The sequence below is a fragment of the Haliotis cracherodii genome, unplaced genomic scaffold (assembly GCF_022045235.1).
Source record: "Haliotis cracherodii isolate W230 unplaced genomic scaffold, xgHalCrac1.p SCAF_33, whole genome shotgun sequence".
NCBI lineage: Eukaryota > Metazoa > Mollusca > Gastropoda > Lepetellida > Haliotidae > Haliotis > Haliotis cracherodii.
In genome coordinates this window covers 2,136,104-2,158,736 of record NW_027266290.1, presented here as the reverse complement: position 1 = coordinate 2,158,736, position 22,633 = coordinate 2,136,104, and the positions used below count along the sequence as shown (strand labels likewise).

The following is a 22,633-nucleotide window of genomic DNA, read 5'->3' as shown; positions in this document are numbered from 1 at the left end:
CCAGGGAAGATGAATCTCACTTGGCATACTGTAAGGCGAGCCAAAAACAACATGTTTCACCAACACCTCCAGGCCAGGTAAGAGAAAGAATTCAGTTGACAAACAAGACTCAGTAAAACAGCAAAATACAAAATTTATTATAAAAATAAAATCCATATTACAAATATAACAGGTAATATGTAATGGTATAAAATCTACATCAACGTGATGAAGAATCTTCGTTGTGGGACCGGTGTTTCAGCCCATAGTGATCCTTCCTCCGCAACAACTTTTCTGGTGGGTCAACAACATCAGGCTCATCATATTTTGTTGTTATCAAAGTCTCCGTCCGAATGAACTGCCTCTTAATGTTCTGGGCTCCGAATCGAATGAGTTTCTCACCATGGTACCTGAACAAAACAAAACAGTGGTTAAAATATGAAGAGGTTCCAGGCAATAACTGTTTTGCTGCTTTGGTCTCTCATTGGCCAAGACAGCCTCCGTGGTCTAGTGGTAGAGCATCCGCCCGGAGAGTGGAAGGTTGGACGTTCGATCCCCGGCCGCGTCATACCAAAAGACGTTAAAAGATGGTACTTGTTGTTACCCTGTCTGGTGCTCGGCATTAAGGGGCTAAAACAAGGACTGGTCGGCTCAGAGTCGGCATACTGTGTCTGAGTGGGGTATTCATGTTAAACTGCAGCATGGTATCTCAGTGGGCTAGCACTTTAGATCAGCATCAGCCCGGACTAGTACGAGCAGCCACACACACAGACACACATGTACATGCACTTCGCTCTATAAGTGCAATAATCTTGAACATGACGTTTTATAAGGTATGTTAGGTATAACTGACATTTCCATCCTGTTACGATATACACTCGTTCAGAAGTTTAGAAATGTTTGTTTGTTTTCTTGTTTAAGGGTACAGTCAGCAATATTCCAGCTTATGACGGCGGTCTGTAAAAAATCGAGTCTGGACCAGACAATCCAATGATTGATATCATGAGCATCCATATGCGCATTTGGGATGCGATGACATGCATCAACCAAGTCAGCAAGTCTGACCACTCGATACCGTTAGTCGACTTTTACGACAAGCATGGGTTGCTGAAGACCTATTCTATCCCGGATCTTCTCGGGTAAGAGATGACATGGTACAGACAGACCAATGATGGCAATTGGGGCTGGGATTTGAACCCAAACTGTAGGAAAACGTTACCTGTGCTACTGTAATCAGTTCATCTAACATGTTTAGTGAGTGAGTGAGTAACGCCGCTTTCAACATTATTCCAGTTATATTACAGCGTGTCAGCCTAATGTGGGAAGAAAGCCCGAAGTGATGCAGGTCTCAGACATTTACCACTTCGGTGAAACCCACAAGCACGGGTATGGTGCTGACAAACCTAGGAACATAATCGGGACAAACCGGGTTTCCAACCCACAATCATAGGTGTCTGGTGAGCCCAAGGGTCGCAACTCTGCACAGCGAATGGCGGCGCCTTAGACGACAGGGCCCCCCTACCCCCTCTAACTGTTATATGTACATCCCAACAACATCATCTGAATAAAACAATCTTTATCACATCGTGTCCTGAAACTGCTGATGCTGATACCAGCCACACTAACCCAAATCCCTTCTTGTCCCGAGGGTGTTGACCATCGTTGTCCAGCGCGTCTGATATTCCGGTGATGGTGTTCCCCAACCCTTGACCTTCCTGCCAGCCCTGGCGTTCTAGCACTTTCCGTCCAATGCCCTTTGTATGCTTCTCAAACTTCCCAATGCCCACAGAGAACCTGTCTGTTTCTTCCAGGCCCTCGCGGCGACGCTGTTCCTGACGGAGGGTGATGTAGTCCCTGGCGTCACCGTCCCCAGCACCATCCTCGTAATAACCACTCATGTCAACATTCAGGTCATCCGCTGTCTGCTCATCAAAATCTGAAACATGTATCATATTTGTATCACACTTGTTTCATATTTGTATCACACTTGTTTCATATTTGTATCACACTTGTTTCATATTTATATCATTTCTTTCATATTTCTTTCATATTTGCATCATAATTGTATCATATTTGTATCATCTTTGCATCATATTTGTATCATTTGTACCATGTTTGCTTCATATTTGTATCATATTTGTTTCTTATTTGTATCCCATACTTGAAAGGCTTGCATTTGACATTCAGATAACACAAGAAAAGTGTACACAAACATCGGCAAACACTTTATAACAGAACTGTACACAGTTTTAATCTAGATAAAAAATATTGAATACAGAAAAAGTACACCAGTCCACTGCCACACTACACCAGCCCACTGCCACACTACACCAGCCCACTGCCACACTACACCAGCCCACTGCCACACTACACCAGCCCACTGCCACACTACACCAGTCCACTGCCACACTACACCAGCCCACTGCCACACTACACCAGCCCACTACCACACTACACCAGCCCACTGCCACACTACACCAGCCCACTGCCACACTACACCAGCCCACTGCCACACTACACCAGTCCACTGCCACACTACACCAACCCACTGCCACACTACACCAGCCCACTACCACACTACACCAGCCCACTGCCACACAACACCAGCCCACTGCCACACTACACCAGCCCACTGCCACACTACACCTGCCCAATACCACACTACACCAGCCCACTGCCACACTACACCAGCCCACTGCCACACTACACCAGCCCACTGCCACACTACACCAGCCCACTGCCACACTACACCAGCCACACTACACCAGCCCACTGCCACACTACACCAGCCCACTACCACACTACACCAGCCCACTGCCACACTACACCAGCCCACTGCCACACTACACCAGCCCACTGCCACACTACACCAGCCCACTGCCACACAACACCAGCCCACTGCCACACTACACCAGCCCACTGCCACACTACACCTGCCCAATACCACACTACACCAGCCCACTGCCACACTACACCAGCCCACTGCCACACTACACCAGCCCACTGCCACACTACACCAGCCCACTGCCACACTACACCAGCCACACTACACCAGCCCACTGCCACACTACACCAGCCCACTGCCACACTACACCAGCCCACTGCCACACTACACCAGCCACACTACACCAGCCCACTGCCACACTACACCAGCCCACTGCCACACTACACCAGCCCACTGCCACACTATACCAGCCCACTGCCACACTACTCCAGCCCACTGCCACACTACACCAGTCCACTGCCACACTACACCAGCCCACTGCCACACTACACCAGCCCACTGTCACACTACACCAGCCCACTGCCACACTACACCAGCCCACTGCCACACTACACCAGTCCACTGCCACACTACACCAGCCCACTGCCACACTACACCAGCCCACTGCCACACTACACCAGCCACACTACACCAGCCACACTACACCAGCCCACTGCCACACTACACCAGCCCACTGCCACACTACACCAGCCACACTACACCAGCCCACTGCCACACTACACCAGCCCACTGCCAAACTACACCAGCCCACTGCCACACTACACCAGCCCACTGCCACACTACACCAGCCCACTGCCACACTACACCAGCCCAATACCACACTACACCAGCCCACTGCCACACTACACCAGCCCACTGCCACACTACCTCAGTCCACTGCCACACTACACCAGCCCAATACCACACTACACCAGCCCACTGCCACACTACAACAGCCCAATGCCACACTACACCAGTCCACTGCCACACTACACCAACCCACTGCTACACTACACTAGCCCACTGCCACACTACACCAGCCCACTGCCACACTACACCAGCCCACTGCCACACTACACAAGCCACACTACACCAGCCCACTGCCACACTACACCAGCCCACTGCCACACTACACCTGCCCACTGCCACACTACACCAGCCCACTGCCACACTACACCAGCCCACTGCCACACTACACCAGCCCACTGCCACACTACACCAGCCCACTGCCACACTACACCAGCCCACTGCCACACTACACCAGCCCACTGCCACACTACACCAACCCACTGCCACACTACACCAGTCCACTGCCACACTACACCAGCCCACTGCCACACTACACCAGCCCACTGCCACACTACACCAGTCCACTGCCACACTACACCAGCCCACTGCCACACTACACCAACCCACTGCCACACTACACTAGCCCACTGCCACACTACACCAGTCCACTACCACACTACACCTGCTCACTGCCACACTACACCAGCCCACTGCCACACTACACCAACCCACTGCCACACTACACCAGCCCACTGCCACACTACACTAGCCCAATACCACACTACACCAGTCCACTGCCACACTACACCAGTCCACTGCCACACTACACCAGTCCACTGCCACACTACACCAGCCCACTGCCACACTACACCAGCCCACTGCCACACTACACCTGCTCACTGCCACACTACACCTGCCCACTGCCACACTACACCAGCCCACTGCCACACTACACCAACCCACTACCACACTACACCAGCCCACTGCCACACTACACCAGCCACACTACACCTGCCCACTGCCACACTACACCAACCCACTACCACACTACACCAGCCCACTGCCACACCAGCCCACTGCCACACTACACCAGCCCACTGCCACACTACACCAGCCCACTGCCACACTACACCAGCCCAATACCACACTACACCAGCCCAATACCACACTACACCAGCCCACTGCCACACTACACCAGCCCACTACCACACTACACCAGCCCACTGCCACACTACACCAGTCCACTGCCAAACTACACCAGCCCACTGCCACACTACACCAGCCCACTGCCACACTACACCAGCCCACTGCCACACTACACTAGCCCACTGCCACACTACACCAGTCCACTGCCACACTACACCTGCTCACTGCCACACTACACCAGTCCACTGCCACACTACACCAGCCCACTGCCACACTACACCAGCCCACTGCCACACTACACCAGTCCACTGCCACACTACACCTGCTCACTGCCACACTACACCTGCCCACTGCCACACTACACCAGCCCACTGCCACACTACACCAACCCACTACCACACTACACCAGCCCACTGCCACACTACACCAGCCACACTACACCTGCCCACTGCCACACTACACCAACCCACTACCACACTACACCAGCCCACTGCCACACCAGCCCACTGCCACACTACACCAGCCCAATACCACACTACACCAGCCCAATACCACACTACACCAGCCCACTGCCACACTAAACCAGCCCACTGCCAAACTACACCTGCCCACTGCCACACTACACCCTCCACCTACCTCCCTCCTTCTCCTGCCAGTACTGGGCATCAGTGTAGAAGACCAGCCCACTGCCACACTACACCAGCCCAATACCACACTACACCAGCCCACTGTCACACTACACCAGCCCACTGCCACACTACACCAGCCCACTGCCACACTACACCAGCCCACTGCCACACTACACCAGCCAACTGCCACACTACACCAGCCCACTGCCACACTACACCAGCCCACTACCACACTACACCAACCCACTGCCACACTACACTAGCCCACTGCCACACTACACCAGCCAACTGCCACACTACACCAGCCCACTGCCACACTACACCAGCCCACTACCACACTACACCAGTCCACTGCCACACTACACCAGCCCACTGCCACACTACACCAGCCCACTACCACACTACACCTGCCCACTGCCACACTACACCAGCCCACTGCCACACTACACCAGCCCACTACCACACTACACCTGCCCACTGCCACACTACACCCTCCACCTACCTCCCTCCTTCTCCTGCCAGTACTGGGCGTCAGTGTAGAACACCAGCCCACTGCCTCCCTTCTCCCACTTTAGTTCAATCTCCTCCTCAAACAGCCTCTCCTTCAGTCTTTCCTGGTTGTCAGGGTCGTCCGTGACGGCTTCATGCCTCTCCCACTCCTCGCAGGAATCGTTGTCCTGGAAACATACACATGTTCAAGTTTCGGCAATTACGACAATAACCATTTTCTTTCACAGTATTCAACCATTACAACAGCAAGGATCACTAAGAAAGAACTTCAAATGAAGCACCATGAACTACTCAGCACCTTCTCACCACTCTATAGGACTTGTAGAATCTAGTACTTGGTCTTTCAGCACCAGTGTTCTGACACAGTTAAGGCCCAGCCCCATATACTTTCTTGTTGCAAATGCACCCATGTTTAAAAAGAAAGAGAAAGAAGATGCATGTCTGTGTTTAGTACTTGGGAATATGCTTTTCTTAAAAATCATTTTTGTGGCATTTATGGTAAAGTTTATATTTTAAGATGCTTTCCTAAAGAAAATAACCTTCGATCAACTCTGGCATTTTCTAGTTTTCCTTCCACCTCTCGACATACTGAATGGGTGAATAAGTTGGGTTTTACACTGCTTTGAACAATAATCAAGTTACATTATAGCACATCGGCTTAATGTGGGAGGAAACCCCTAAGTGATGCAGGTCTCAGATGTTTACCACTGGGTGAGACCCATGAGCACGGGTAAGGCGCTGACAAACCAGGAAATATGATCGTAGCCAATCTCGGGATTTGAACACACAATCACAGCTTTCTGCCATGCCCAAGGGACACAACTCTGTATATCGAATTGGGGCACCTAAGACGACTGGACTATCCATGCCCCCCTATTAACATATTGACAAAGAACATTTGTAAACAAGAATTCAAATTGGACTGACTAAAATTAAAAATTTCACGTTTACATTTTCAATGACACGATTCTTAAGTCACCTCATTTGAATCTTCATGCTGCATCATCATTTTCTCCTCTATCTTTTCATCCATCAACTTCTTTGTTTTCTTTCTCTCCTGTTTCTTCCTCGCTTTCTTCTCCTTCCTCGTCAACTCCTTTTCTTCATCTTTCCTCTGCTCCCCGTCCTGTACCAAAGTGGACTCTTCCATGTTCCCTACAATCGACCCATCAACACTGACAAGTTCATGACCCTCTCCCGTGTAAACTGTCCAATCAGCTTCCTCTTCATCATATTCGTTACCATGGTTACGATAAGACCTAGGTCCAGCATACTCATAAGGAACACTACCATATTTCCGGTTTGTGCGGGTTTTGGGGAAGGAAAGGCCGAGTTTCTTTATCACTGATGGAGGGAGTCGACACTCTTTGATAAAGTCAAGAAAGTCCTTTGTGGGTGTGCCAACGTTTCCATGTGGCATGATGTCGGGAGGATGCAACTCCGGCAAGTTGAGGAGATCGGAGGATGTGAAATCTCGGCTGTCAGAGGGAGTCAGTTTTATTTCGGATCTAGTTTTGTATACTTGTTCTCTCTGTTGGTCAACTGAAACTGAATAGATATGGTGCGTTAATGAATCACACGTAGCAGATTTTTCAGTTTGATACTTTGAAGTTTTGCAAAATAACTACTCTGTACTTCGCATAATCTTACTACCCATCATAAAATTAAATGCTTAATTTGATTACATAAGGCAAATTTATTTTTTTAAAATTGGTTCTCAGGCAATGAAAATAAAGTGCGGGCGGTGTTTTTTGGTTTTTCGGCTTGTTCAAACTAGTATGTAACAAAATAAACAAGCAAGTATAAATAGGCATCCAAACTCCTATTGCCGCCATGACCAGTAAAGCAGTGCGCATGTAAAGGGAAGTAACTGCATGCTATATTGGATTGCATTGTTTTTAAGTATTAAGATTTTTATATTCTCTTCAAAATGGAAACAAAAAACGAAACGTGCGGCAGACATTTGATGATGTGGGAGGAGTCTGAGAACCAAGAATATTTTTGTTTTTAGCCTAAAAATATCAGAAAAAGTCTGACTTAAGCAGTCATGCAAGTTAAACACAAACTGGTTAAAATCAACAACCTCTTGTTATAACTTGGATCACATTGAACAGGGAGAATTACATGCAAAAAAGGGGCAAATTAGATCTCAGGCACCGCCTGCATCATCATAAAGTCTGATGCATGTTTTGTTTTTATTTCCATTTTAAAAAAGATAGAAAAAGTCCTAATACTTAAAAAATATGTTATCCAATACAGCACACAGTTACTTCCCTTAACATGCGCACTGCTTTACTGTGCATCTCGTGTTATGGTCATGGCGGCAATAGGAGTTTGTATGCTTGTTTATGTAGAGAGGCCCTTTCCCAGGTTGATGGTACAACTGTTTATTTGGTTACATACTGGTTTGAACAAGCTTTATAAACCTATTCATTGGGATCTCTATTAAGTAAGAGAGTTCTTTCTATAGGCATTAAGACCTATTGTGAGGTTTTACTTTGAAAGTAAAACCTATTATGCATGCCCTGGGTCTTGAACAAACGTGCTCTGTCTACCAAAACCTCGTAAGCGTGTTTTCTCCAATACACAAAAAAAACAAAACTTTCAAAGTCATTGCCTGAGAACCAATTCTTTATTTTTTTAAAGCCTTAGGTATCTCTATTCATATTGCATCATGACTCTCAAGTATCGCATTATGGATCGATATGTGAGTTAAGCACATCAGGTCAGCCCTAAGCCCTTCTGTTAGCTGTGTACCTGATCTTGAAATTTGAAACTTGCATGAATCAAAGTGAGGGTGCCTCTTATAGGACCAGGGTCGGTCGGGTAGCCTAGTGGTTAAAGCGTTCGCTCGTCACGCCGAAGACCCGGGTTCGATTCCCGACATGGGTACAGTGTGTGAAGCCCATTTCTGGTGTCCCCCGCCGTGATATTCCTGGAATATTGCTAAAAGCGGCGTAAAACCATACTTACTCACTCACTCACTCACTCTTATAGGGCCAAATTTACCATCTCGGTACCCGACCCCCTATTACCCAACCCTTCCCAGGTACTCGCTGTAGATTTCAAGAGTTGGGAACAAAATGTCCGATTTGAAATTGGTTTACTTGAACCCTGGCAAAAACTATCTACTATTGATCATTCATACACTGAAGCTGATTGAAGCTTTGTCTTTACTCAAACATATAGAAAAGTCAGAAGGAATGGGTGCATAGTCAGACATATATTCAAACATTAGCAACTTGCAGTGTAATCATGGAGTTTTATTTTTATTGTCATTAAACAATATATCATGTAATTAACCAGGGGTCAGGGTTGTCATGTGGGAATCCGGGTCCTACTCAGGACCCACAGGACCCAAATCATAGGCAGATACGCAGGGGGGTCCTGGGGGTCCTCTTCCTTTTAAAAATGCTGGATCTGCCCTTGCAAGTGACACTTCCTGAAGTGAGGACAAGGTGGATAGAATGGGGGGTGAGAGTTTCAATGTGCCCCGAAGTCGTTAATCGTTGCTCATGCCTTCAACCACTGGTTTAAATAAACTTGTTTATTTACTGGCTGCCTTGGTATATCTGGACTGCTGGATGTGGTATAAAAAAAGATTCACCAACTCTAATGCTGTGACTTGTCAGCAGGTAGCTCTACAACCAAACTGTCATTTTCACTACCGACTTACCGTCTTCTGTAAGCTTAATCTTTGTAATATGGCAATAACTTGAGATAGAATCGCCATTCCTGTCCAGCCAATGTTTTCTGTGATACATTTTGAGAAGTGTCACTAAGTTGTCGGCTTTGAGTCGGACAACACAACATGTTGTGCCCCTCCGAACCGGATCACTGGTACCTGCACGACTGATCGGGGATTTCACTTCATCGCCAGTCTCTTTTTCCGGAACTTTCTTCGCTTGTGTTTCTGGCCGATGACGGAAATGAAAACAATCAAAACCACGGGTTTCAATAAATTGTGAAAAATAGTTCCTGATGTCTTTGGAATGGTAATCTGGAGGTATGTTGTTGATAATTGCGTACACCATGCTGTCACTCTGTTTATGTTTCTCTTTGGCTGCCATTTTTCTATACGGTGATGAATGAATTTCCTCCCTGCGTATTACAAGGACACTTTGGAGAAACACTACGTCTGGTTGTAAGCTTAATGAAACTTTACGTCGACTGGTATGCTCTATATATCTATTTAGCCTGATCCTTTACACTTAATGATGGAAATGAGGTTATAAATTATATACGTGCAGAAAAAATTCAAGCAATCGTAAAATAAAATTAACTGGTATACGTTTTCATTTAACACCGTTCAGGGGAAAACCCTACGTCTGACATACGTCACAGGAGGATTATTTTTAGAACAGGAACTTCCATTTTGAGAATAACTGATTTTGACCTAGTGTCGTGCGGCTTAAGTCGATATGGATAAATCCAAATGCCTTTATATCCAAATTATACAATGAATCTATTATTTGTAGAGTAAAATAAACTAAACACTAAAACTGCATGTCCGTTACAATGGCTTGTTAAATTTTAAATGGTACTTGCTACCCCTGCAGGTAAAACTATGAGTCCGCCCCACTGGAAAAGTATCTTCTAAACAACTAGTGTCATATCGTACAGGCGTTCTCTGTCGAAACAGAAAACAACAACAAAAAGATTGTTTCCCTGATCATATTACCTGAGAGTAAACTGCATGGTCTAATGATTCAACGGGAAATTTTCCCGAAAACATTTTAACTTAGCGAGAAACGATACGAAAACCATGCTTTGGCTATTACGTAATTATGCACAATTTTCCGTTGAAACACTCTCCGTTTTATTGACCCCATGCAGCAAGTTTTATTGATAGTTTCGTAGCTCCAGTTTATGAATGACATATTTCAATCTTGTAAAAACACAAGTCTCTTCTGATATAGAGTGATGTCCCGATACTGACACCACGTACTATTCCGATTTGACGTAAAATGTTAATGTTTAAACCAATAACTTACAACTTTTAAATGAATCTACACAAATATGAAAACCAATATTTATGGAATTATTTTGACCCGGTTTTATAAACATTTGATTTGCGAATAACTGAAATGTGAAAACGTAAATAAAAAGCTGTGTCTTTTTTTCCCGCCGACCAGAAATAAGTTAAATGTTAAAAACAAGAACACACTAACTGTCGCTATCATTAAAGATCAATTATAAAGTACTAAATATTCCGTTGCAAATCTATCTTAAAATCAATATTTTCGTGTGTTTTTTTCCATCTGCTCGAATTCACATTTGGAGGAAATACAAAAATATGTTTGCAAATCGGAAATATACATTTTGGGACAAACCAAGTATATATTTGTGTTGTGCGTCTGTATGATTGTGTGTGAGCGTGCAAATTATGTGCTCGTGCTCGTGCGTGTGCGTGTGCGTGTGCGTGTTTAATGGATCCAAGCCACACTAAGGAAATAGTGAGGTGATATCAATAGCAACCCGATTTGAACTTGTCATTGATGTTTGTGGTACGGATATATTTTAAGAATGGAAGATCTGGTTTAAAGTTGAACATCATTAATCCCACCAGTTAAAAAACTTAACCACAAACACATATCTATCAGAACATTCATTGTTAAAAGGATAAAATAATTTCGAAGAATGTGTTTGTATTTCAATGACATTTTTTTCTGTGAAACCCGTTAGTTCCAAAAAAACTAAAGACTATTTGTGGGAACGCCCATAAATGTACAAAAGGAAACTATCTATACCAATGATCGAGAAAATAGATAATCTCTATATTAGTAGAATCTCTACATATAGTACCGTCGGGTTAAAGCTAAGGTGTGTTGATTTACATTATTGGTCACTGATCACAATAAAACATTTGTCGAATTTAATTTTAAGCAAGGGTCAATACAAGAGAGATGGTTTCTATCGTCAATTTATTCAATTGGTTGCAGGCGGGGTGGATTATCAATTTTCAATATGTGATCGCGATGTGGATTTTTCAGTCTGACTGTACAACAGAGTACCTTATAAAAAAAGAAATATCATCAGTTTCCAGGAAAATACAATGCTAGGATTAGTTTAAGTCACGTGGTCTCTGTGAGTCAGATTCCCGGCAAATTAACGAACGAAGCACTGTCACTGTTGAGGTATACAGCCACGACAACCCGGAACTGAATACATCAGTGGCAGCGTGACATTCAGATATCAACGTGTTAATTGGATTATTCTTGACAGGTAAGCTTCATTGATTGTAAAGAATAACCCGATTGTAGTCTGAGAATTCTCGTGTCGGCCCGGGACAGCTTGGTGATATTTGACAGCACCAGTTGCATGTTCCCGAACACCAAGCAAACTTCGCCGGCAAGATGAAGTGCACGATCAAATATTGACTTACTGCACTGAGCGGTTTAGAAAACTGCCTGTTCTCTAAGAATAACGACTGTCGAGAAGCAGTATACATGACACACGTGGATGTGTCATCCGCCAGTCATCCTTGCCAATGTCGGAACACATTTTTACTAGAATACGATAATGCCTACAGATCAATGACGGAAATCTTAAATCAATTCCTTTTAAATCGAAACTGTCAAATCGGAGCCATTAGTTTGATGATTGTGAGCTTATTTCCATTGAAATAGGAATTCGGATATTATAATACTCATAATAATTTATTTTTAATATATCATTTTCGGCAATTTCATTTAAGACTTATAATATTTAGCCCTGAATTAAAGATTTTATGGCATTATGAATCATTAAAAAAGCACTATAATATTATATATCAAACATTTGAATGTATGATTTTAGCATATATATGCTGTTCCTTCATCAAATCCAAATTCATATATTTCATCATCTTGTTACATACCAGTAGTACATATAGATCTGTGATTGAAAAAAATATAGTATATTATATCTATATGTAAAAAATGTTTTGGTAATGATCATATGGTTGTCAACTGAACATGTTGTTTAACGCAGCACTCAGCAATATTCCAGCTATATGACGGCGGACTGTAAATAATCGAGTCTGGCCCAGACAATCCAGTGATGAATATCATGAACATCGATCCACACAATTGGGATACAATGACATGCATTAACCAAGTCAGCAAGTCTGACCACCCAGTCCCATTAGTTGCCTATTACGACAAGCATGGGTTGCTGAAGAGGTATTCTACTCCGGCTCTTCACGGATCGAACATGTTTTGAATATATCGTAGGTGGTTGTGTTATTGAATACTGCTTAAACAGATTATATTCAACCAAACCCACCACTGTCAAGTATATCAAATGCTCTGTTCTTGTGTTGGTTCATTGTCGTTTTCAATTACAGCCTTATGGAATTGGTCGATTGCGATAGTAGCGATTGGCACATTTGGATTATGCTAACAGTTTAGTTTTCATGTAACCATGGAGACCACATGCACCGCTACAGCTTTCAACATGGAATAATTCTGTAGTATTACAATGTAATCATTCTTACATTTCATGAATCGGTTTACAGTGCTACCAGTATCATACAAACATGAATGTCACAATGTTCTATGCAAGCCAATCAATGTGAAAGGTTTTTAGCTTAATGGAGATTGCATTTGGGTTTTACTAGAATGGTTGCAATTTCAGCTGGAGTAGAAAAATGTCAGTAACTTGGTCAAGACTACAAGACTTTTATCATGCCTATGTGGTTTGTAATGATAACAATAAAATCAATTTAATTTGAAATCAATACTTTTTATATGATATTCATCAGATACTAGGGCTGGCTAAAACGTTTGATAATCCGAATCATCGTCGATGTAATGAATTATTAATGATTATTGATATGAAAATTGTGTCATCGATAATATCTGACATAAATAATTATGATGAAATAAAGTTTAGTTTTACCGAAACAGACTTTGCCAAAGATGGAAAGCAAATGTTTTTGTATTAACTTAGATGTCCTCAAAGTAATCCATGCATAAATGTGTCACCACTCACCAGCATAGAGTAGTGTTGATTTCTTTCAGACTTTATTGCATATTTGCTCAAAGTTACTTCTCCGTTTTTTATCGATAATTGATCGATATTTAGTTAACAATTATCGATCTCTGTAATCTGTGTGTTTTACGATTCCCTTTCTGTTCCATTGACATGATAAAGTATATACATATGGATAAAATGAGTGAAAGTGTCAATTAGTTCAATTTTTTTTAGAAAATATAACTATAGTAAGTCCATTACCCAAGATGAATTTTTAACCACAATTTTATAATGTCTTTAACAACATCTACAGAGAAATTAAGCCTGAGTTAAAAACTTGATGTTCAAATATCAGAAAAACGCTTCCAGAAAATCTAAATTCAGCCGTTGTATTTTTTAGCCCTTTCACCACATTTTGTGTTTTGAATCCAAACATGAATGTGTTGACAACGAAAAGGTTTCATGTTCATTCATTGTAACACATCTGATGACTTTCATAACGATTTCTAAAATGTCGGCTCAGTATACCATATTTGATGTAATAAGCGCCTAGGGCGCTCTCAAAATTAGAAATAGGGGGCTCTTATTAGAATATGATTTTGGTGGAAAAAAACAGAGTTGAAAGATAAATTTTGTGGTTTATGTTGACAGACTGAGATGTAATATGCGTCAGATATATTTTTTCCAGAATTCAATTGCCCATATTTAAGCGCATGAAATAGCACATATAGCACATGAATGCGTATTATATGCGAATAAATAATTCTTGTGTACATTGATCAATCGGAAGGGGTGCTAATTGGGATTGTTCACTACCCAGTAACGTCACGCTGAAGACCCGGGTTCGATTCCCGACATGGGTACAATGTGTGAAGCCCATTTCTGGTGTCCCCCCGCCGTGATATTGCTGGAATATTGCTAAAAGCGGCGTAAAACCTTACTCACTCACTCACTACCCAGTAAATTTTTTTTTTTTTTATAAATGTTTTTATTGTTCACTACCCAGTAAATTAGCAAATATCGCCGTGGGTGCTTATTAGAGCGGGGCGCTTATTACCTCGAATATGGTATTAATAATGCAGATCCTGTTGGCCAAACAGGGTGACCTTTTCATACCTTGTCCTTTCATGGTGGGCTGTGAAATATTTTGGTTTCCATTTCTTATTGAAATATTGTTTGTTGAAAGGCTTGTTTACAGCTTGGCTACAACTGCCATATTTGCCTTGCAAGAAGATTGATGACAGAAATAAAATGCTGGTTAAGACGGCAAATATTCCTCCACGGAAGTGAAATTTTTATGTCACACTTTGGACCGGAAGAAATGATCAGTATGTTGTAAGAATATTGGGATTATTTTGGTTTTTATGACAAATTGTATTTAAAAATCCTAGTTTGCCTTGATTATGTTGCCAGGTTTGTTTGTACAATTATACCCGTGCATGTCGGTTTTACCAGCACGGTAAATGCCTGAGGCCTGCATCACTTCTGGCTTTCCTCCCACGACAAGCTGCCAATTGCCATGATATAACTGAAATACTGCGTTGTTAAACCCAACTCACTCACTCACTCACTGACTATGACAAGTTGATTGGACTGCCTCCGTGGTCTATTGGTAGAGCATCTGCTTGGAGAGCGGAAGATCCAGGGATCCTGTGAATGGACAATCAGTTCAATTGTTATATGACGTTATGCTTGAGATGACATCATCATGATCATGACTCCTTGCCTGTGATGACATCATGTAAGTCTAACGTCCTTTACCGATAGACACAGCGATCAGTCAAAAGCGATGGATCTGGACAGGTTTTCTTATTGGGGATTCATGCCGGTATCGAAAGAAACCAGTATCGAAAGACCTCAAAGATGAATCATTTTCAAATGACTTTTTAAAAATCCAAGATTTTTCTTCCAAAACATTTAGCTTCCACAGGAGATATGGCTTGTGTGAGATCAAGTGTCATCTCCTGGGCCATATCACATTCCTTTGAGGGGGGCACGGGTGGCCCAGTCTAAAGCGCCGCGATTCGCTGTGCAGAGTTGCGTCCCTTGGGCATGCTAGAAACCTATGATTGTGGGTTCGAATCCTGGTTCGCCGCGATTATGTTTCTAGGTTTGTCAGCACCATACCCGTGCTCGTGGGTTTCACCGAAGTGGTAAACGTCTGAGATCTGCATCACTTGGGGCTTTCCTCCCATATTAAGCTGACAGGCTGTGATATAACTGGAATACTGTTAAAAGCGGTGTTAAACCCAACTCACTCACTCACTCACTCACACAGTCCTTTGCAGAACATTGTGGCGTCATCGGTTAGCATGATATCACATTCAAATAACATCAGACACTAATCTCACTGCCACTGAAGCTGGTTGAAACTCAAGACACTGATAACTGCTATTTACAAACTGAAAGTGTCAGAAGAAAGATTTCGGATGATGGCGTCTCAACCTCATGTCTTCCAAGCACAAATATATCTAGACTTGTTGTTTGAGGTAAAATTAACCTTGGCAAGCCTCAGATACTTGTAACCTATGAACTAGCCTTGATATATTTGATGTTGGAAGACACTCGGATGAGATTCACTACAAACCTTCAGTACCCACTGGCTAATCAAAGGTTGCTAATTCCTTGTCCAGACAGACAGATTTTGGTATTGGGTTGCTGTCACTCACATTCTACCTGTATGCTTCTTCCCAAGGCAAGGGAGTTAGCTCACTATAAAAGTCACAGTTTGCACCCTTGCCAAACTAAGCTGGAGTTATGAAGTTATGTTTTGGCTCAACTAACAAGTCTTTGCCTGGGCCAATCAAAATCGCGCAACGAAATCGAAATCAGGTCAACGTCAACAGATACTTTCCAAATCCTCTGATGTTTTTAATCAAGGTGCTCAAGCGATTGGATGCACTTCGTGAAGTAAGACCTGTTTTATCACAATAAATATTTTGATTATTGATCAGATCGTCTTGTCTGAGCTGGGCCTTGCCATTTTGTTTAAAGCAAATGCAAGTGATATAGGTTGAATCTGATTGGTCTGTAGGAGGGACTTAGAAGGGACATAACTCATAATAGCCACTTGTGGCGCTAAGATCGAGTCTGGAAATTCCATCCTCAGTAAGTTCGGCAAAAGTGGAAACTGGACCTTTACAGTCAGTTAACTCCCTTGCCTCAGGAAGATCACCTGGAAGGCAATAAGTAGTCGACTTGTACAGGTAATCTAGCATTAAGTAAATGCAGGTAAGACTAAGGATCAGTCCTGATGCGTTGTCCATGAGATTCTGTCTGCACTGTCAGTTGGTCAAAACCTGGATTAACGAGGCAACAATACCCATGCTAATGAGCTTACAGGTGAGATAGCAAGGTGAATGGATGACAGGTGTAAAGTTAATCAATAGATGATGAAGTGATTTTCTAAATTGATATCACTAATTAGTAATGAGGTGTTGTATTGAATGTTTCATCTGAAAGTCATTGCCCCTTGAGGAGTTAATGACATTGGATTTATCTGATGCTAGATCACCAACATCCCATGCTTATAGTAGGGGACCTAGCGAAGCTGAAACAATTCAGTGGTGTGGTGTAATATTGATCTCATCTACCAGAAGGTGTTCCAGAACTGTGCCCACTTTTATTTTTAATCTTGTTTGTTTCTTGTTTAACGCAATATTCAAAATTCCAACTATATGACAATGGTTTGTAAATAATCGAGTCTGGACCAGACTGTCCAATGATTGACATCATGAGCATCGATCTAGGCAATTGAGAAAATGACATGCATCGACCAAGTCAGTAAGTCTAACCATCATCAGTCGCCTCATGTTCAATGCAATGTCATCTCTGCAATAACATAGTTAGATCTACACGTCATTCACACAAAGTTCAGTCACAATTTTCGCTCATTATTTCGAGACAAAGTCGCTACAAATATTTAACCTTGAAGCAAGGCAAAATGTTATTTCCTACCACTTAAAGTAGACAAGGGGAAACCCAGATGGTATCATGGTAACAGACAAGCTGATTTTGTATGAAAAGATTTGAACATTGCTTATGTTTTGTTCAACAACAAAGATTTATAAGGTATTTTATTTGCCGGTCCACAGGGACTGGCAGTCACATGAATTACTGGTCCGAGCCTAATTTTACCTGTTAAAAACGGGTAATTACCGGTAAACGGGAACACTGACTATACATTACTTCTTTGGAGACCAGATGGTTCCTTTAGTATATGCCCTATGCAAGGGTGGCCCAGTCGTCTAAGGCGCTGTGATTCGCTGTGCAGAGTTGCATCCCTTGGGCACGCCAGAAACCTATGATTGTGGGTTTGAATCCCGGTTCACCCCAATTATGTTTCTAGGTTTGTCAGCACCATACCCGTGCTCGTGAGTTTCACCGAAGTGGTAAATGTCTGAGACCTGCATCACTTCGGGCTTTCCTCCCACATTAAGCTGACACGCCGCGATATGACTGGAATACTATTAAAAGCGGCGTTAAACCCAACTCACTCACACTATCACCAGACAATAAACAGTCACCCTACGCCCCAACTATACACAACACATTACTTGACTGAATCTATTGGCCTACTAATCCGAACTTGGCATTGTTTTCAGTAGATATCAATCATAATAATACTGAATATAATAAATAAATAAATCAAAATTAAAAACATAATGGCAATATACATTTTCAGCTGAGCTTCATTTAAGTCAGTGTAGATAGAGGTTATCACGTGAGAGTGTTTGGGGATGGTAAATATCCTGCAATAGGAATAAACATTGTATTTAGCGAGCCATGGCGAGCTAAATACATAGTGTTTATTCCTAATACAGGATATTTACCATCCCTAAACACACAAGCGTGATAACCTCTTTATCATTTTATGTCATTCTTCAATTCTGTGCTTGAAAATCGCTTCCCCTCACTCACAAACATTACCTAAACATTGCGAGTTTTCCTGGAATGTGCGCATTAATATTTATTATGTCACAGGGTAAGTGATGTGTCAGTCGGACAGTGACAGTAGCCAATATATTTCAAACTGAAATCTGTTTCGTATACAGTGGCGAAGCAACATATACGCAAAACAACAATTGTTTTTACTTGCCTTTCGCGACAATCCATCGGTCTGTCCGCTAGAGTAACTGCCCTTTGTCAAAGGGAAGCTACTCTAACCCTAGTCTATGAGACATCACGGCCAGTGATTGTTCACAGTCGGCCTGTTCTGTCATAACGTCAAGATGTGTCGTCAGATGTACACACAGCGCCAAAACGAAACAAGGTAACAATTCATACATATTTCGCCTAAACCCAACTATTTTTATTTGTGGAAAAGGTTTCAAGCCGCAGAGGTCTACAAGCACAGATATGGCTTCTGATCCCGCTTGGCTAAGCCTAGTGCCCTCGCAAAATTGTTTCGAAATTTATATCTCCAAAGTTGTCAAAACTTATAAAATGCCTTAGTTACGTCGCTGTTCGACACTAACTTTCAGTATATAAGACTGGTTTTTTTAATAATTGTATCACTTATCCCTGTAGTTTATCCAGATTCACGATGGTTAATTCTGACTCGATCGCCGAATGACAAGTGCGACGCCATGTTTGTTTATAAACACTGAAAGTAGTCCCTACTTGACCTTTGATATTTGCATCTCTATCAGCATATGACACCAATGGATATCCGGATATCCGTTGGCTTTATCCTGCCGAGAAACCTACCCATTATATGATAAAGAGGGTTTATTAGACTTTAGGTTTTTATCAAAGATAACCCAAGTGATTTTATTATAAACATATTACGAGGCAGCTCAGGGCTAAAACAATCTGGCCATTAATGTTAAGATTCCTATGTGCAAGGAGAAGTTTCCTGTTTCCAACAGTGTGCTTATAGCTTATGATTAGTCTGACAAGTGCTAACAATATGTTCCAGTTGCAGTTTATGGCAATATAGTTAGTAAACAGTCAAATAAACAGGTGGCAATATACTTAGTAAACAGTCAAATAAACAGGTGGCAATATACTTAGTAAACAGTCAAATAAACAGGTGGCAGTATACTTAGTAAACAGTCAAATAAACAGATGGCAATATACTTAGTAAACAGTCAAATAAACAGGTGGCAATATACTTAGTAAACAGTCAAATAAACAGGTGGCAATATACTTAGTAAACAGTCAAATAAACAGGTGGCAGTATACTTAGTAAACAGTCAAATAAACAGATGGCAATATACTTAGTAAACAGTCAAATAAACAGGTGGCAATATAGTTAGTAAACAGTCAAATAAACAGATGGCAATATAGTTAGTAAACACTCAAATAAACACTTGTAGAATCAGTTGTATATAATACTTGTGATTGTTTGAGATGGTCCCTCTCTGTACCATGAGGTGACTGTATTGTTTAATGCATGTTTATATCCCAGAGAGGATATATAGACGTATTGTAACACACGGGATGTATGTGGCAATGTGCCCCAGGACGTGATGTATGTGGCAATGTGCCCCAGGACGTGATGTATGTGGCAAAGTGCCCCAGGACGTGATGTATGTGGCAATGTGCCCCAGGATGTGATGTATGTGGCAAAGTGCCCCAGGATGTGATGTATGTGGCAATGTGCCCCAGGACGTGATGTATGTGGCAATGTGCCCCGGGACGTGATGTATGTGGCAAAGTGCCCCAGGATGTGATGCATGTGGCAATGTGCCCCAGGATATGATGTATGTGGCAAAGTTCCCTTTAGACTTACAGGATGATATCCAATATGTTATCATATCTGTTCCTGCTGTGTCTTGTAAGAGATGGCTAAATTAGATTAGTGATCTGTGACTTGGCTCCGTGCATGTCGTTATACCCAGGTAGTGTGGGATAAGAAACCAATGGATGATGTCATGAGGACTGTTGACAGGTACTGTAACATCAATCAACCATATCGACTGGCCTGATCACGTGATCCAACTTCAATCATAAGTTGCCTCTAGCACCACAAGCAATGGAGAGCAGGCACATGACTGCTGATCTATTCTAATTATACCCCCGACAAAATGAAGTGGATTCATCTCAAACTTAGTACATATAATCTGTGTCATATGGAGGGGTGCAGTCAAAAGAAAAAAAATGTTTTTGATAATTTTCCATTTTTTTTATGAATTTTTCAAACCCTAACATCCGTCCGAAAACTTTGTCCGCGCGATTTCTCTTAAACTATGTAGTGGATTCATCTCAAACTTAGTACATGTAATCGGTATCATATGGAAGGGTGCAGTCAAAAGAAAAAAATTGTTTTTATTATTTTTCCATTTTTTTATGAATTTTTCAAACCCTAACCCTATCCTCTCTTTTAAATTTGAAACTACTGACACACTAGGTGGGTCGCGGGTATTAGTGAGCCACGCTCACGTTTTTTTCTTGTTATTGATTACATTTACACTCAGTCTGATTGTGTAATGCTAGGAGGCCATACTTAAGCTTTTAGCATGATATAGACTCGTAAAGCAGGGCAGATATATTGACAGAGCTAGACCTGTGTCGTGACATGCTGGGATGAGAAATGGGAAGGTTCTCCTGTTCAACACATTGCCACGGTAAATGCTAGGCTGCAGGAGCGTTTGATTGACTGTATTCAACGTAATAAGCCCCAATGATGATATTTGCTTATATAATGGCAAGTAAACAATCCGAATAAGCGCCCTTGCTATTGATCAGTGTACTCAAAACTTATTTATTCGTGTATAATACACACTCGTAAAATATAACTTAAGCCATAAATGCAAACAAACAAGTGTCCAGAATAGGCTTCTATTCAATCAAGGAGACTTTCAATAATTTTAATATTCAAATCAGTCAACGAATCTTTAAACAAATATTTATTTTTATAAGTTTATGACAAATTCATCTAATAGGCAAGGAAAAGGGTTCTGGTCTAACAATCGTTATGTGGTTGGTAAATGATTGATATATTTTCCCAAATCAGCCACTTTGCATTGCTATGGTTGGTGTTGGTAACAGCACCACATGTCAAGTGTTTGACAACAATCCGCATTGTCGGTATATAATCATGATAATATTTCCCCTACACTGTGCAGCCTTGATAACAGTGAAATGTAAGGAGCCTTGTATCAGTGCTTCCTGCTTCCTGCCGCCCACAAAGTGGGTGTGGCACAACATTATTGATGCTATAGTTAGCATGGGACCTGTTGGGAGGCCTTTGTAATTTAATTATTTGTTCCTTGAGAGGCCTCTACCTTATGATAGTGGTGGGACAGTACACCGACACATTTTTTAGTTCCCGATATATTGTATCAATCAGCCACACACTTAAGTAAAGAAATTTGGATCTTACCTTAAATAATTGCTAAGGTAACTGTTACACCAAACAAACGCAAATAAGTTGTAAAAATGTAAATGTACCCGGTATTTGACCATCTTGTCGATGAAAAACATGTACAGACCACAGATAAGAGCACATGGAACTATTGTGATACGTATCGGTTCATGATCAAGGTATCGTGATATGTATCAGATCACACAGTTCGTGTATCATCCCTACTTTGTGATCTGGTTGTGGTGCCAACGTTTTTTCTATAGATTGTCTTCATGCATCTAGTAACCATGGTAACCATGTTAATCCCGAAAGCCTTGTCTTATCCCTTACTGCAAGGCAGGGTAACAACAAGTCCCATTTTACATGGGTAACATGAGTAACATGACAAATGAAGTAAATTTTGAATATGAATTATCATGATTATCATCATATTTTTTTTCGTTTTTGTTGACAATAGGGTCGGGCATCATTAGGACCAGTCTCCATTGAACAACACACAAATGCCAAGAATAGTTTATTTTGGCCTCAGACGTTACACATGCTGCCATG

General features: G+C 42.3%; 3 protein-coding genes across 4 annotated transcripts in view; 2 read left to right on the top strand and 1 right to left on the bottom strand.

The window, feature by feature from the left end:
- Positions 1-197: 197 nt before the first annotated feature.
- Positions 198-9,887, bottom strand: LOC139477380 (G patch domain-containing protein 3-like). Its single transcript, XM_071259942.1, has 5 exons — positions 9,494-9,887; positions 6,797-7,365; positions 5,810-5,984; positions 1,606-1,915; positions 198-389 (listed from the first exon to the last, which is right to left on the bottom strand). Exons 1-5 carry the CDS (start codon positions 9,885-9,887, stop codon positions 200-202), a joined length of 1,638 nt encoding a protein of 545 aa, XP_071116043.1. The 3' UTR covers positions 198-199.
- On the top strand, positions 2,091-5,525 carry LOC139477310 (mucin-13-like; the record flags this gene model as incomplete). Its single annotated transcript, XM_071259865.1, has 5 exons — positions 2,091-2,129; positions 2,566-2,703; positions 3,969-4,037; positions 5,088-5,333; positions 5,436-5,525. Coding segments are annotated over exons 1-5 (582 nt in total), but the record flags the coding sequence as incomplete, so codon positions are not given.
- Positions 9,888-11,927: 2,040 nt separating the features above from the next.
- The window catches only part of LOC139477368 (unconventional myosin-Ic-like), a 98,366-nt gene continuing 87,660 nt past the window's right edge, over positions 11,928-22,633 (top strand). For both annotated transcript variants that reach the window (XM_071259927.1, XM_071259923.1), the window contains exon 1: positions 11,928-12,042. The gene's annotated coding sequence lies outside the window, so the exon portion shown is untranslated. The remainder of the gene's footprint in view (positions 12,043-22,633) is intronic.